General features: G+C 43.9%; 1 protein-coding gene across 1 annotated transcript in view; it reads left to right on the forward strand.

Annotated features, from left to right (window-relative positions):
• Positions 1-262: 262 nt before the first annotated feature.
• Pold3 (DNA polymerase delta 3, accessory subunit) overlaps positions 263-12,390 on the forward strand; it is a 41,742-nt gene continuing 29,614 nt past the window's right edge. The window contains exons 1-3 of the mRNA XM_059270598.1: positions 263-432; positions 1,884-1,939; positions 8,108-8,210. Of these exons, the coding sequence (XP_059126581.1) occupies positions 373-432; positions 1,884-1,939; positions 8,108-8,210 (219 nt within the window). The 5' untranslated portion in view covers positions 263-372. The remainder of the gene's footprint in view (positions 433-1,883; positions 1,940-8,107; positions 8,211-12,390) is intronic.

A 12,390-nucleotide genomic window follows, 5' to 3' on the forward strand; every position in this document is an offset into this window, starting at 1 on the left:
GGAAACTCTGGCTAGGAAAGTGAGCTACCATTGAGTTCCAGTGCTAAACAGCAAGAGGTATTTTTCTCACTTTCCCAGTGGAAAAACTTGCTCAGAGCAGTGAAATATATGGTCCTGAGTCAGTAGACCAGTGACAGAGAGATTGGAAAGCTCCCAGGTGCACGCGGACAACCAAGCTTGCACTCCTTACTTCCGGTCTAAATCAAGTTTCCCCTTACGTCAGCCCTGGCTGGACGCTCAGTGGTTTGGCCCTCATCCGCCGCCGTAGCGCGTCGCCTCGGTTGCCGTGGGAGACGACCCGCGACCCGGGAGTGAGCGAATCCGTTTCCCGCCGGCGGGAGTTGAGCAAAGGGCTCGGGGGGCTGCACTACCATGGCGGAACAGCTCTATTTGGAAAACATAGACGAGTTCGTCACGGACCAGAACAAGATAGTGAGGAGCCGGGACTGGGGCGGGGGCACGCGCGTGCCAGGCGAACGTGAGGGGTCCTGGGCCTGCCGGGGCTCGGGGAGGGGGGTCTCGAGCCCGGCGCTTGTGGCTTCGTGGGGACCGGCCGGGGGGGGGCACAGGTCACCGCGACGCCCCTTTGCGGGACACAGTCCCGGCGGGAGAGCCTCCCGCGTGCTCCGCAGTCGGCGGGCCTTGGGCGTGGGGGGCGGGGGGCACGGAGCCTGCTTCCCTGGCATCCTCCCCCGTGCCCGGTCCGGTGGCGGGCCCCTCAAGCCCCGAGTGTGCGGTTGAGGAGACACGACGTCTTAGCTGGGCTACTGACGGGTGGTTTGTCCTCCGGAGACAGTTTCGTCTTCCTGGAAATTTAAATATTGAAAGCAGCATGACCCGCCTCTCCGGGCTGCTGTAAAGATCCAGAAAGACCTGGATGTGAAGGAACTTTGCCATTCTGAGCCCATGGGCACAGTTTGGTTACAGTGACTTCCGTCTCCCACTCTCTCAGGCAGGCTGCTGGGGTTATCCCTGGAAGTGGAATCTGAAGCCAAGGGGCAAATAGCTTGTTTATGGGCCGTTAGTAAGCGAGGGCTAAGTCTTGAGTCTTAGGTCTGGCTCCTCCTCTCATGCCACCCTGCCTCTACCCAGTCGCTATCAGTCTCCCTATTGGGAATGCAACGTTTAGAATGGGAAGAAACGGAACAGACATGACTAGGTCAAGGAAGGGTGGAGGCTTAGTGCCTCTATTTCCCAAAATGATCTGTCATACCACATTTAACCATTTAACTCATTTTCTGGTCCCCACACCGCCCGTTCCCCTTAACGTCTGTATAGCTAGCTGCAAGTTTGCTGAGAAGTTCCTGGGTTATATGCTTTCAAATCATCTAGCTTTTAGATACATTTTAGGATTGTTGTAGGTGGTGGCTTCTCAAAGACAGAAAACATAAGTGAAACAAGGAGTGTGAGTGAAATGAGTCCTTGCTTATATTTGGCTTGACTTTGTAGATTCTTAAAACATTTGTTACATTGTGTGTGTGTGTGTGTGTGTGTGTGTGTGTGTGTGTGTTAGTATGTGAGAGCATGCTTGCTATGGCACACATGTGGATATCAAGAACCAGTTCTCCCATTCCACTGTATGAATTCAGGGGACCAAACGCAGATTCTTAAGGGTATGGTAGCAAGTCCCCTTACCCACAGGCCCATCTCTCTGACCCACCTTCGTAGATTCTTTTGCATTGGTCAATCTGTGAACCATCTTAGTATTTGTAAGATAAGCATCTTGGTCTTACTTGTCACATAGATGGTTTTCTAACGGACATCTATTGTAGTTTACAGGACATAATCATCCGAGAGTAAGAGTGTTTCGGAGCAGGCTCTGGGCATTCGTCTGTACTCTGGGATCATCTAATACAACCTTGGAAATTGTTTTTTTCTTCCAGGTAACTTACAAGTGGCTCAGTTACACATTAGGAGTTCACGTTAACCAGGCGAAACAGTAAGTCCCGTTTACTGCTAATGGTAATGATGTTGGAATGTTCTTAAACTTTGTTTTTAATGCTCATAGAACTCTTAGGTTAGAACCGACTTCCCCCCGGGTTAATAGGAAAGAATATTATTTTCACTACTTTTGTCTTTCTTTTGAAATGTGTGTGTGTGTGTGTGTGTGTGTGTGTGTGTGTGTGTGTGTGTGTATACATAGGCCACAGAGCACATGGGAAGGTCAGGATGATCTTGGGCTCCGTTCCTACCTTTCCAGCTTGTTTGAGATGGGAGCTCTTGTGATTCTCTGCTGTGTGTACCAGGCTGGTTGGCCTGCCACCTTCTGAGGCTTCTGTCTGCCTCCCTCACACCACAGAGCTGGAGTTACAGAAATAGGCTACTTTATCCTGCTTTGCTTGGGTTTGGGGCTCTGACCCTGGGTCCTCATGCTTGCATGGCAAGTACCCGACTCCTTCACCGTTTCCTTTCCCCAGCCCTGTTCTTCTCTCCTTTAGGGGACTTGCTTACAAATGTGATAATTGTTTTGTTGTTGTTGTGTTTTCGAGACAGGGTTTCTCTGTGTAGCTTTGGCCTGTCCTGGAACTCGTTCTGTAGACCAGGCTGGCCTTGAACTCACAGAGATCCACCTGCCTCTGCCTGCCGAGTGCTGGGATTAAAGGCATGTACCCCCACTGCCTGGCTAAATGTGATAATTTTGCTGGATTTTTTTTTTTTCCAGCCTTGGCCTATGGTTAACATCACTTTGTGTAGTGGTGTGAATGAGAATGATCCCCCATGGGCTCATATATTTGAACTTCCAGTCCCCAGTTGGTGGCACTGTTTGGGGAGGTTTAGGTGCAGCCTTGCTGGAGTAAGTACATCACCAGAGGCAGCTTTGAGTGTTTATAGTCTCGCCCCACTTTGTGTTCACATTCTGTTTTGTGCTTATGCTCACATTTGAAGATAGGAGCTCTTGCTCCCTGCTCAACCTCCCTTGCCTGTTACACCTCCTTCCATGATGGACTCTTGTCCCTCTGGAACTGTATGTCCAAATAAACTGTATTCCATCAGTCGTTTTTTTGTTTTTTTTTTTTTTGGTCACGGTCTGTTGTCATGGCAACAGAAAAGTAACTAATACACTTCGTTATTTCAGCTTTATTAAATGGGTTAACCAGTCCTGTTTATAGCTCAGATCTACGTGTTTATTGTCTTAGATCTTCATGTTTTCACATGTGTTTGTTAGGCCCAACTTTGGCCCATATTTTCATAATGGTTTCCGTTGCTGTGATAAGCACTGACTAAAACCAGCGTGGGGAGGAAGGGGTTTGTCTTACGAGGCAGGAACTGAAACACACATGAAGGAGCACAGCTTATTGGCTTTGGCTTGTTCAGCTGCCTTATACAATTCAGGACCATCTGCCCACTGCGGACTGGGCCCTCCTCCACCAATTAACAATTAAGAAAATTCCCCACAGACATGCCCACAGGCCCATCCAGTGGAGGCCGTTCCTCAGTTCAGGTTCCCTGTTCCTGAGTGTGTCAAGTTGCCACCTGAAGCTATGACAGAGGACAACATGTGTTTGACATTAGCTGTCTGACAGACTAGAGTATGAGAACTAGAGCCAGTGAGTTGGCTCAAGGGGGCAAAAGTGCTTCCTGTTGAGCCTGATGACCTGAGTTCAATTGTAGGAACTTAGTGGAAAGAAAAGAACAGACTGTCACAGGTGATCTTCTGATCTCCACCCGTGAGCTGTTGAATGCGCGCGCGCACACACACACACAAAGTATAATTTAAAGATATGAGAGTATTTAAGTGAAAGCGAGTGCTTAGGATGGCCAGAGCGCTGCTCTTCATTCTGCCACATCTTTTTGTTGTTGTCGTTATTCTTAAAGCAGATTTGACTTGAGGCCCAAAGAGAAAAGACAACTTTTAATCAGTGTTAGAATGTTTGGTCTGCAAAGGTACAGAGTGTTTCTAAATCCCAAGAGGAAGACTTGGTTAACCATTTGAGAAATCATGTATGAGTTAAATGCCTGGTCTAGTTTGTCCTGCTCCTGGGTGGTCTGATTTTTATTTGTTCTTTAGTGGTAGGTACATGTCTTAGAAAGCCCCTGTGCTCTAGAACAGGCCAATTGGGCTTTGAGTTAACATTAGATGGGTATAGGAGACTAATTTTACCTGTGATGTTTAAGCTTTCAAGACCTGAAACTGTTAGTCCAGAGGTAACTTTAGACCTGTTTTTACCAAGATTGCCCAAGATCAGCTTTGACCTAAACCTAAGAGCTGCAGTAACTTTGGGAGTGGACACATATAAGAGCTTTACCCATTGTCTGTGCATAAACAGGGCCACACTGTGTAGCCCTGCTTGGCCTGGAACTGTGTGTGTAGGCCAGGTTGGCAAGTAGACCAGGGTGGCCTTGAACTCAGAGATCTGCCTCCGTCTCCCTGGTGCTAGGATTAAAGGCATTGAGCACCACAACTGATTGTGCTTTATTTTCAGTGCTAAGTGTTTGAATATGAATAACTGCTACTGTATTCACCTAATAGACTTGAAAGTAAAGATGCATTGTTCTAGCCTACCATTGGGCTCCTGCCTGTGTGCCCAACTTCACCTCATATGCTCTATACCTCCTTCCTGTAGTCTAGGTACACATGCTTTTCAACAGATGATGCTTGTACTGTTTCCTCTGCCTGGAATGTTCCTTTCCAGTTTTTGCCTTATCCTTCAGGTTTCAATTCTGTTAATTCTTTTATAGAATAGATTCGAACTGTTCACCCATTAAGCAGTTTACCCATGGAAAGTATACACTGTAATGTTTTCACAGTTGAACAGCCGTCACCAGGATCAGTGTTTGTTTGTTTGTTTGTTTTTTACCTTTTTAAAGCAGGAAAGACATTTCATGCCAATTCAGAAATCATCCCACTTAGTAAAATGGAAGCAATCCGACAGATACATGATCAAAAATTTTGAACTATTTAAAACTCCCAGAGGGGGTTAGAGAGTTGATTCATCAGTTAAGAGCACTGGCTACTCTTCCAGAGAACCCAGGTTCAGTTCCCAGCACCCATATGGTAGCTCACAGACATCTGTAACTCTAGTTCCAGGGGGTTAATTTCAGTTCTTTTTTAAAGTATTATAATTATTTATTTATTTATTTATTTATTTATTTATTTTTTCGAGATAGAGTTTCTCTGTGTAACAGTCCTGGCTGTCCTGGAACTCACTCTGTAGACCAGGCTGGCCTTGAACTCACTGAGATCTGCCTGCTTCTGCCTCCCAAATGCTGGGATTAAAGGCGTGTGACACCAACACCCAGCTTTTTTTTTTTTTTTTTTTTAGTATTATTTTAGTCTATGTCTCTGACAGACAAGATCCTCTCATTGAATTAAACAAGATAATTTCAGATTGTGAAAATATTATGGAGGACTAAAGTTGAGTTAGTCCTGGGGGAAATTATGATTAGAACTGATAAGAAGAGAAAAATTAATGGTCTCAAAGGGGAGGCTGTAATTCATCCTATGTGTAGGAAATGTATTCTGTAGGAAGTCATGTTTTGTCACTCATTTTTAAAATTATTTTATGGAGGCTGGACAGATTGCTTGGCGGGTGGTTGGGAGCACAGGCTACTCTTCCAGAGGACTCTAGTTCAATTCCCAGCACCCACCTGGCAGCTAACAACTGTCTGTAACTCCTGTTCCAGGGATCCAACACCCCCACATGGACATACAGGCAGGCAAAACACCAATGCACATAAAAATACAAATAAATTATAAAACAAGATTATTTCACATTTTGTTGTCAGAAATAGAGTACTTGGCTTTATTAAATGAGGTAAAAGTATTAAAGTATGTGTAAATTCCTTTTTTAAGGACTTATTTTGAACTTCTCAGTAGAAAAGGAAATAGGTTAATTAGAAAACACGAAACAAAAACAAGTGAGAAAAAAACTAATAGGAAAACTGGGAAACCTGTGCAGAATACAAAATCAAGAGCTGTGGAGAAAAGACTGTGTTTGGCTGATGTGCTCAAGAGTACCTTGGACGTGTTACTTGCCTATTGGGTCTTCTAGCACGGTCCTAATGAGCATCAATAGTTGAGTCCACCTCCCCATCTGCCCTTCTAACATCATCACTGCAGTGGGGGAAACATGAGAGAACACGGTGGAAGAATCCACAGAACTGGCAGATGGGACACACTTTGTACTGGAAACTGATGGTCTAGGGAAAGGCAGCCATTTAAACAAAGTAGTTAGAGGTGTCATAATACTTGTCATGGGATAATCTCTGTTAGCACTCAGAAGGCAGAGGTGCTCTGCTGGGCTGGCTGTGTTAGAGACGGCGTGGAGTAGGAGGTAGTTCTGAGCTTTTGTCTTGATGAAGAATTCAGTGATGAGACCTATATAGCCCTAGCTGGCCTGGAATTCTTTGTGTAAGCCAGGCTGGTCTCGAACTCAACTTGCCTCAGGATTAAAAGGCAGGCAAGCAGATCTCTGATTCAAATTCCTACCCATTTCAAGCTTACACTCTATGAAAGAGATGGCTGGTCCTAAGGGGTAGGAGCTTGGATGCCTTTGTTCACTGCTTAGAACTTAAGTGGCCACTCAGTAAAGTTTTGATTTTTTTTTTTTAATCTTCTGGCTTTTGTTATTGATTTGCATTTTAAAACTTCACTATGACAGCCTCACAGATAATGATGGTGAGAAGAGAGTGCAGTTGACACTTGGAATTGAAATAGTCCAGTCAAGAGGCATGGAGGGCATAGAGGCAAGAATTAGTTGGGAGGGAGAGCTAATGAGACTTGGCAGCTCACTGCAGAAGGAGAGGTAAAGGGTAATGATGCCCAGATTTCTGGCTAAGGTGATTTGAACAAATGATGATGTCATCAGGGAAAAATGAAGCCATGGAGTTGAATAAAATAGACCACGGAGAGTGCCATGAGGTGACCAACCATATTCCATGTCAGGAAAGCTCTTAGACACGGGCTAACTGGGGTGACTGATCACACTAAAACAGTAAGAAGATGGCTAAGACAGTTTCCTGCAGTAAGGAAAGGAAGGCAGAGAAACTGCAGGAAACAGCTGGCGTACATGCAGCAGGAGACTCTGGGCAGCGTGTCGTGGAGGCTGAGGGGCATCTGGAGAAGAGAGTGATCAACAGTCAGGGTGAGGTTTCTTTGGCTGTTTTGAGATACCGTCTTACTATGTAACTCTGGGTGACCTGGAGTTCGCTATGTCGACCAGGCTGGTCTTGAACTCACAGAGCTCTACCTGCCTTTCTCTCTAGGGTTAAAAGCATGTGCCACTAGACCTAGCTCTCAGAATTTCTGACTTTCTGGCTGTTCTCGACTGAAGTGTGATATAAGCTTGCTAAATATTTATTGAAATAAAGACAAATGATAAGCATTTTTTTATTGTTAAATTCTAGATTATTGAGGGGAGTCAAATATTAGTATTTTGGGTGGTTGGGATAAAAGTGAGTAAAGATTTTACTGTAAGCAACATTTCTGCATTTAATGTGTGGCTCTGTCACTCACCTAAATGAACATTTTGGATGCTGCCTGGTGTAAGCACCTGCTATATTCTAGTCATGAAACATCTGATTCTAAGTAATTCAGTAGTGTCAGAGGTGGATATATACTTGTCTTCATGTATATGATAGCTTGAAATGTTCAATGTGATAGAATTACTGAAAACCCCAAAGCTTCTCTGTCCTCCAAAAGCACATACAGACTTGCAGCTTCTTTGAGAGTAGAGGCTTGTAGACATTGTATGAATTCGGATTATAAGAATTACTCATGTATTAATGGCCCTTCTCTTTTATGCCTCAAGATATGAAGCCTAGACAACTTTATTCTGGATCCCATAGCTAGATAATGACTCACTGTTGTATCTGCTACTTAATCACTGCCACTGTTTGGCTATGGGTTCTGTCCCTCTTGGCATATTTCTAGATTGGTCTCAGTTACTTCCTGGGTCACTGAGCCAGTTCAAACAAGTTGGCTCCAGTTCCATGCTCCATCTAAATCTGTCTGTTGTTTTTTTAGAAATGTGCCTGTTCAGTACGTAAAAAACTGTGCTATTTAGCGAGCTGTCAGATTTCTTATCTGTGTCTTTGAAGTCATGAATTAAGAGTTGATGAGGCGAAGATGCATGCTAACGAATCATTTCTGTCTTGTTTGGAACAGGATGCTCTATGAATATGTTGAAAGGAAGCGGAAGGAAAACTCGGGTGCTCAGTTGCATGTTACCTACCTGGTGTCTGGCAGCCTTATACAGAATGGACATTCTGTGAGTTCTCTCGTAATGAGCCTTTGTGTGTGTGAGATACAAACAGTATTAGAGCTAGCAGGAGAAAGAAGCAAGGTTGAGTGGTGTGGGAGTTTTAAAGTACCTCTTGAAGAGAGTGAGGATTTTTTTTTTCCCCCCAAGATAGGGTTTCTCTGTGCAGCTCTGGCTATCCTGGAATTAGATCTGTAGACCAGGTTGGTCTTGAACTCACAGAGATCCACCTGCCTTTGCCTCCTGAGTGCTGGGATTAAAGGCGTGCGCCACCACCGCCCAGCCTTATTTTGAGATTCTAAACTAAATCTGACACTCAGGAAAGTTTAGGTGATGTCTTGGCTGTGATAAGATACTCATTAGTACATGGTTACCTAGGAAATGAGACATTAGAGAGTGGTGGTCCTTGGACCTCTTTTTCCTCTTGAATACATATCGAGGACACTGGTATTTAATTTTCATCCTGTTCAAATTTCAAGCCACAAACTCAAGTGTTAAAAAAAGGAGAAAAGAAAAATGAACTGACTTTATTTTTAATTTGAGCACTCATTTTGATAGGTCACTTAGGGTGGCCCATTGGTGAGGGATGGGCCTGAAGGCTTAGCTGCTGGTGCAGCACAGAGGCCCCGGGCTGAGAGTCTGTATAGGTGTGGATAGCCTCTTCTCTTTAGTCCCACCGGTACCTCGTCCACCAGCATGGGTACTGTTGCCTTCTCATCTCAGCCACAGAGCAGGTATCAGGTCTGCTGATCTCTTACTAACTCCATGGCCTCCTCAGGGCGGGCACATGCTTTTTAAACTCTCAAGTGTTTTGGGGCAGTGGTTCTCAACCTTTCTAATGCTACGACCCTTTAATATAGTTCCTCATGTCATGATGACCCCAGCCATAAAATTATTTTCATTGCTGCTTCATAATTATAATTTTCCTACTGCTATGAATCGATATGCAGGATATCGGATATGTGACCCCCCCCCCCCAAAGGGGTTGCAGTCCACAGGTTGAGGACCTCGGGTTAATAGGTTCTTTTTATGTTAATTAGGCTTGTCAGATTGGTCTGCTCAATCGTTACAAGTTCTCATTAGCTTTTCATGTAGTGGGTTTTGGTTGAGAATGATTTTTTTTTTTTTTTTTTTTTTTTTTTTTTTTTTGGTTTTTCGAGACAGGGTTTCTCTGTGTAGCTTTGCGCCTTTCCTGGAACTCACTTGGTAGTCCAGGCTGGCCTCGAACTCACAGAGATCCACCTGGCTCTGCCTCCCGAGTGCTGGGATTAAAGGCGTGCGCCACCACCGCCCGGCACGTTTTTTTTAAATCACCTAATTTATTAATTTGCCAAAGGTTACAAAATAGTCAAATTGCAAGCTGGAATCTTTCTATGAAGAATTTTTTTTTTTAAAGATATATTTATTTATTATGTATACAGTGTTCTGTCTGCAGGTATGCCTGCAGGCCAGAAGAGGGCACCAGATCTCACTACAGATGGTGGTGAGCCAGCATGTGGGTGCTGGGAATTGAACTCAGGTCCCCTGGAAGAACAACCAGTCTGGAAGAACAACCAGTGCTCTTAACCACTGAGCCATCTCTCCAGCCCCCCAATTTTTTTTTTTAAGGACAAGTCTTACTTATACAGCCTGGCTAGTAGACTAGACTGATCTCCATATTCAGAGATCCACCTGCCTCTGTCGAGCGCTGGATTAAAGGTGTAACCATCACCCCTGACCTCTATGAAGAACTTTTGTTGAAGCTGAGTGTGGTAGTACGTTCTCATAATTCTAGCATTTGTGAGGCTGATGCAGAGGAGTCAAGATTTTGATGCCAACCTGCACAAGACCTCTCAAAAACATGAAATAAAATTCTAAAAGGGAGCAAAGATCTGCAGCTTATGTCTGTCAGGCTTGAGGTTTGTGACGCTGGACTTGCTGGGACGTCACCTCACCAGGTGCCCAGTGCAGTCGTGGCTCCGATCTGGTCTGCACTGGTTTTGCACCAGCAAGGTGCCATGCCGACTGTTGCGCCTGTGTGTTTTCAGCCCCAAGCAGAGGAGCACTTAGCCATGCTGAGCTGCCTGCCTGTCAGGATTATTTCCTTAGGTGTGAATTAATTACTGCCCCTAAGGCTGTACTACAAATCTGCAGTGTTTTAATGGTTAGCTCCTAATGCTTTTCTTCATAAGCCCTGTCGTTTTTAGAGTGCAGTTTTGCAGAATGTGACGTTTTGAAGAACATCTAATTTGTATATGTGATCATGCAGGTGTTTATAGGTACACGTATGTGTGTGTGGGGGCATGCATCCATACATATGTGTGTAGGTAAACACGCACACGTGTGCATGGCTATGTGAAGGCCAGAGAGCAATCTTGGGTATTAGTCCTCAGGAGCTGTCTGCTCTGTTTTTTGAGACAGGGTCTCTCACTGGAACCTAAAAGCTTGCTGATTTGGCTAGACTGGGGCCAGTGGCCTCTGGGACCCTCCTGTCTTGGTCTCCCCAGCACTAGAGTTGTAAGTGGTGCCACCACGCCCGTCTTTTCAGCTGGGACTTGAACTCAGATCCTCATGCTTGCATGGCAAGTGTTTCACCACCTAAGCTATTGCCCTGCTTCATTTTTTTAAAGAAAAAACACACAAAAAAGATGAATTTTCTTAATTCAAATCTGTGACTACATTTTTGAAAAGCATTTTTTAAAGTATTGGGGAGATATCTCAGTGGTGGAGTGCTTGCCTAGAATGTGCAAGGTTTGGCCCTCATTATTAAAACAAACAAAAGTGTACTTTGATTCTAAACACAGTGGCTCACGCCTGTCACCCGCAACACTTGGGAAGCTGAGGCAGTAGGATTACTAAGTTAGAGGCCAGCCTGAGCATAGTGTGAGTTTCTGCCTCCTAAAAACCAATCAAACAAAAACGCTTACTTGACCTTTATTGCTCTTCTATATTATGAATTTTGGTGGTTCCTAACATTGGCATACTGTATGTTGCTTTAGTCAAATACCAGATTTAGAGGAATAGGAATATGAAAAATAAATATTTTTACTAACAATTACTGAAAATTGCTAAAGAGGTTTTTTTTTTTTTTTGCAGATTTTTCTATAGGATATATCCTACTTAAATCACCTAATCCCTCATTGTGGCAATTTACCAATTAAAGTTGTATTTAAACTCAGTTGTTTTCACTTTTGCTTTTAATTTGTTGGTTCCCTGGTGTCTCACGTAGGTGGCTTTTGGATTGGGTTTGCCTTTCCCTTCTGGTTTTGTTATATATTGTTCTTGTATATGCTTTTAATAGAAACAACTATATTTCTATGACCTTTTTCTTAGATAAATGTTCTCAGATTTTACAGCCCATTTTGAGCTCAGCTTTTTAAACTGTCCACCCTAATCATTTAGTGATAGAAGTGTTCCTCCTGTAGATACATAAGGGCTGCATTGCTACGCGAGTTGGTTCATGGGTTCCTTGTTGGGTTATTGACCATCTTGGCTGTTACATTGGTACCATAGTGAGCAGCTGCCACAGATATGGCCTCTGTGGCTTTGCTAGTGTTTGGGGGCTACATTCCTGGAGGTCGTGCTGCTGGGCCATAATGGGCTCGGCAAATAGCTCTGCTCTCACTCTCACCAAGCTAGCGCAGCCCCCGGCCCCGTGCAGGACCACTGCTGACTTTTGGTTGTGAACTGTTTGCTCACACTTCCTGTCTCTCTCACACTTCCTGTTTGTTCTCTAAAAGCTCTTCATTTTCCTCACTTCGTCTTTGTGTTATGTTTTGAAGCTGTATGACCTTTGTGATACAAGTTTTAGTTTAGTTTAGTTTTTTCTTCATTTGTCTTTGTACTTTGCTTAAAGTTTTTTATTTTCATTTAAATGGCTTCTTTTCAGTTTTCTTTTGTTTTAGGTTAATTGCAGATGCCTTACTTGCTAGTCAATATTCTTGATTTCTAAAAACAGCTAGTATCTGGCAGGAAAAACAGGCATGCCTTTCCAATGTAACATGATTAAGTCCTGGGGTGCTCTTGAGAATTTAATGAAAAGACTTGTTTGCTGTATTATTTAAAAGTTGCAATAAGGAAAAAAAAGGCTTTCTTTTAAGGTTATTTCAGTTATTCCTGGATGTTGAGTTAATCTTAGGGTAGTGCCTAGAACTTATATTGAATATTGTGTGAGACAGATCTAACTTTTTTCTAGTTCTATAGATTATAT

The sequence above is a fragment of the Peromyscus eremicus genome, chromosome 1 (assembly GCF_949786415.1).
Source record: "Peromyscus eremicus chromosome 1, PerEre_H2_v1, whole genome shotgun sequence".
In the NCBI taxonomy this organism is placed as follows: domain Eukaryota; kingdom Metazoa; phylum Chordata; class Mammalia; order Rodentia; family Cricetidae; genus Peromyscus; species Peromyscus eremicus.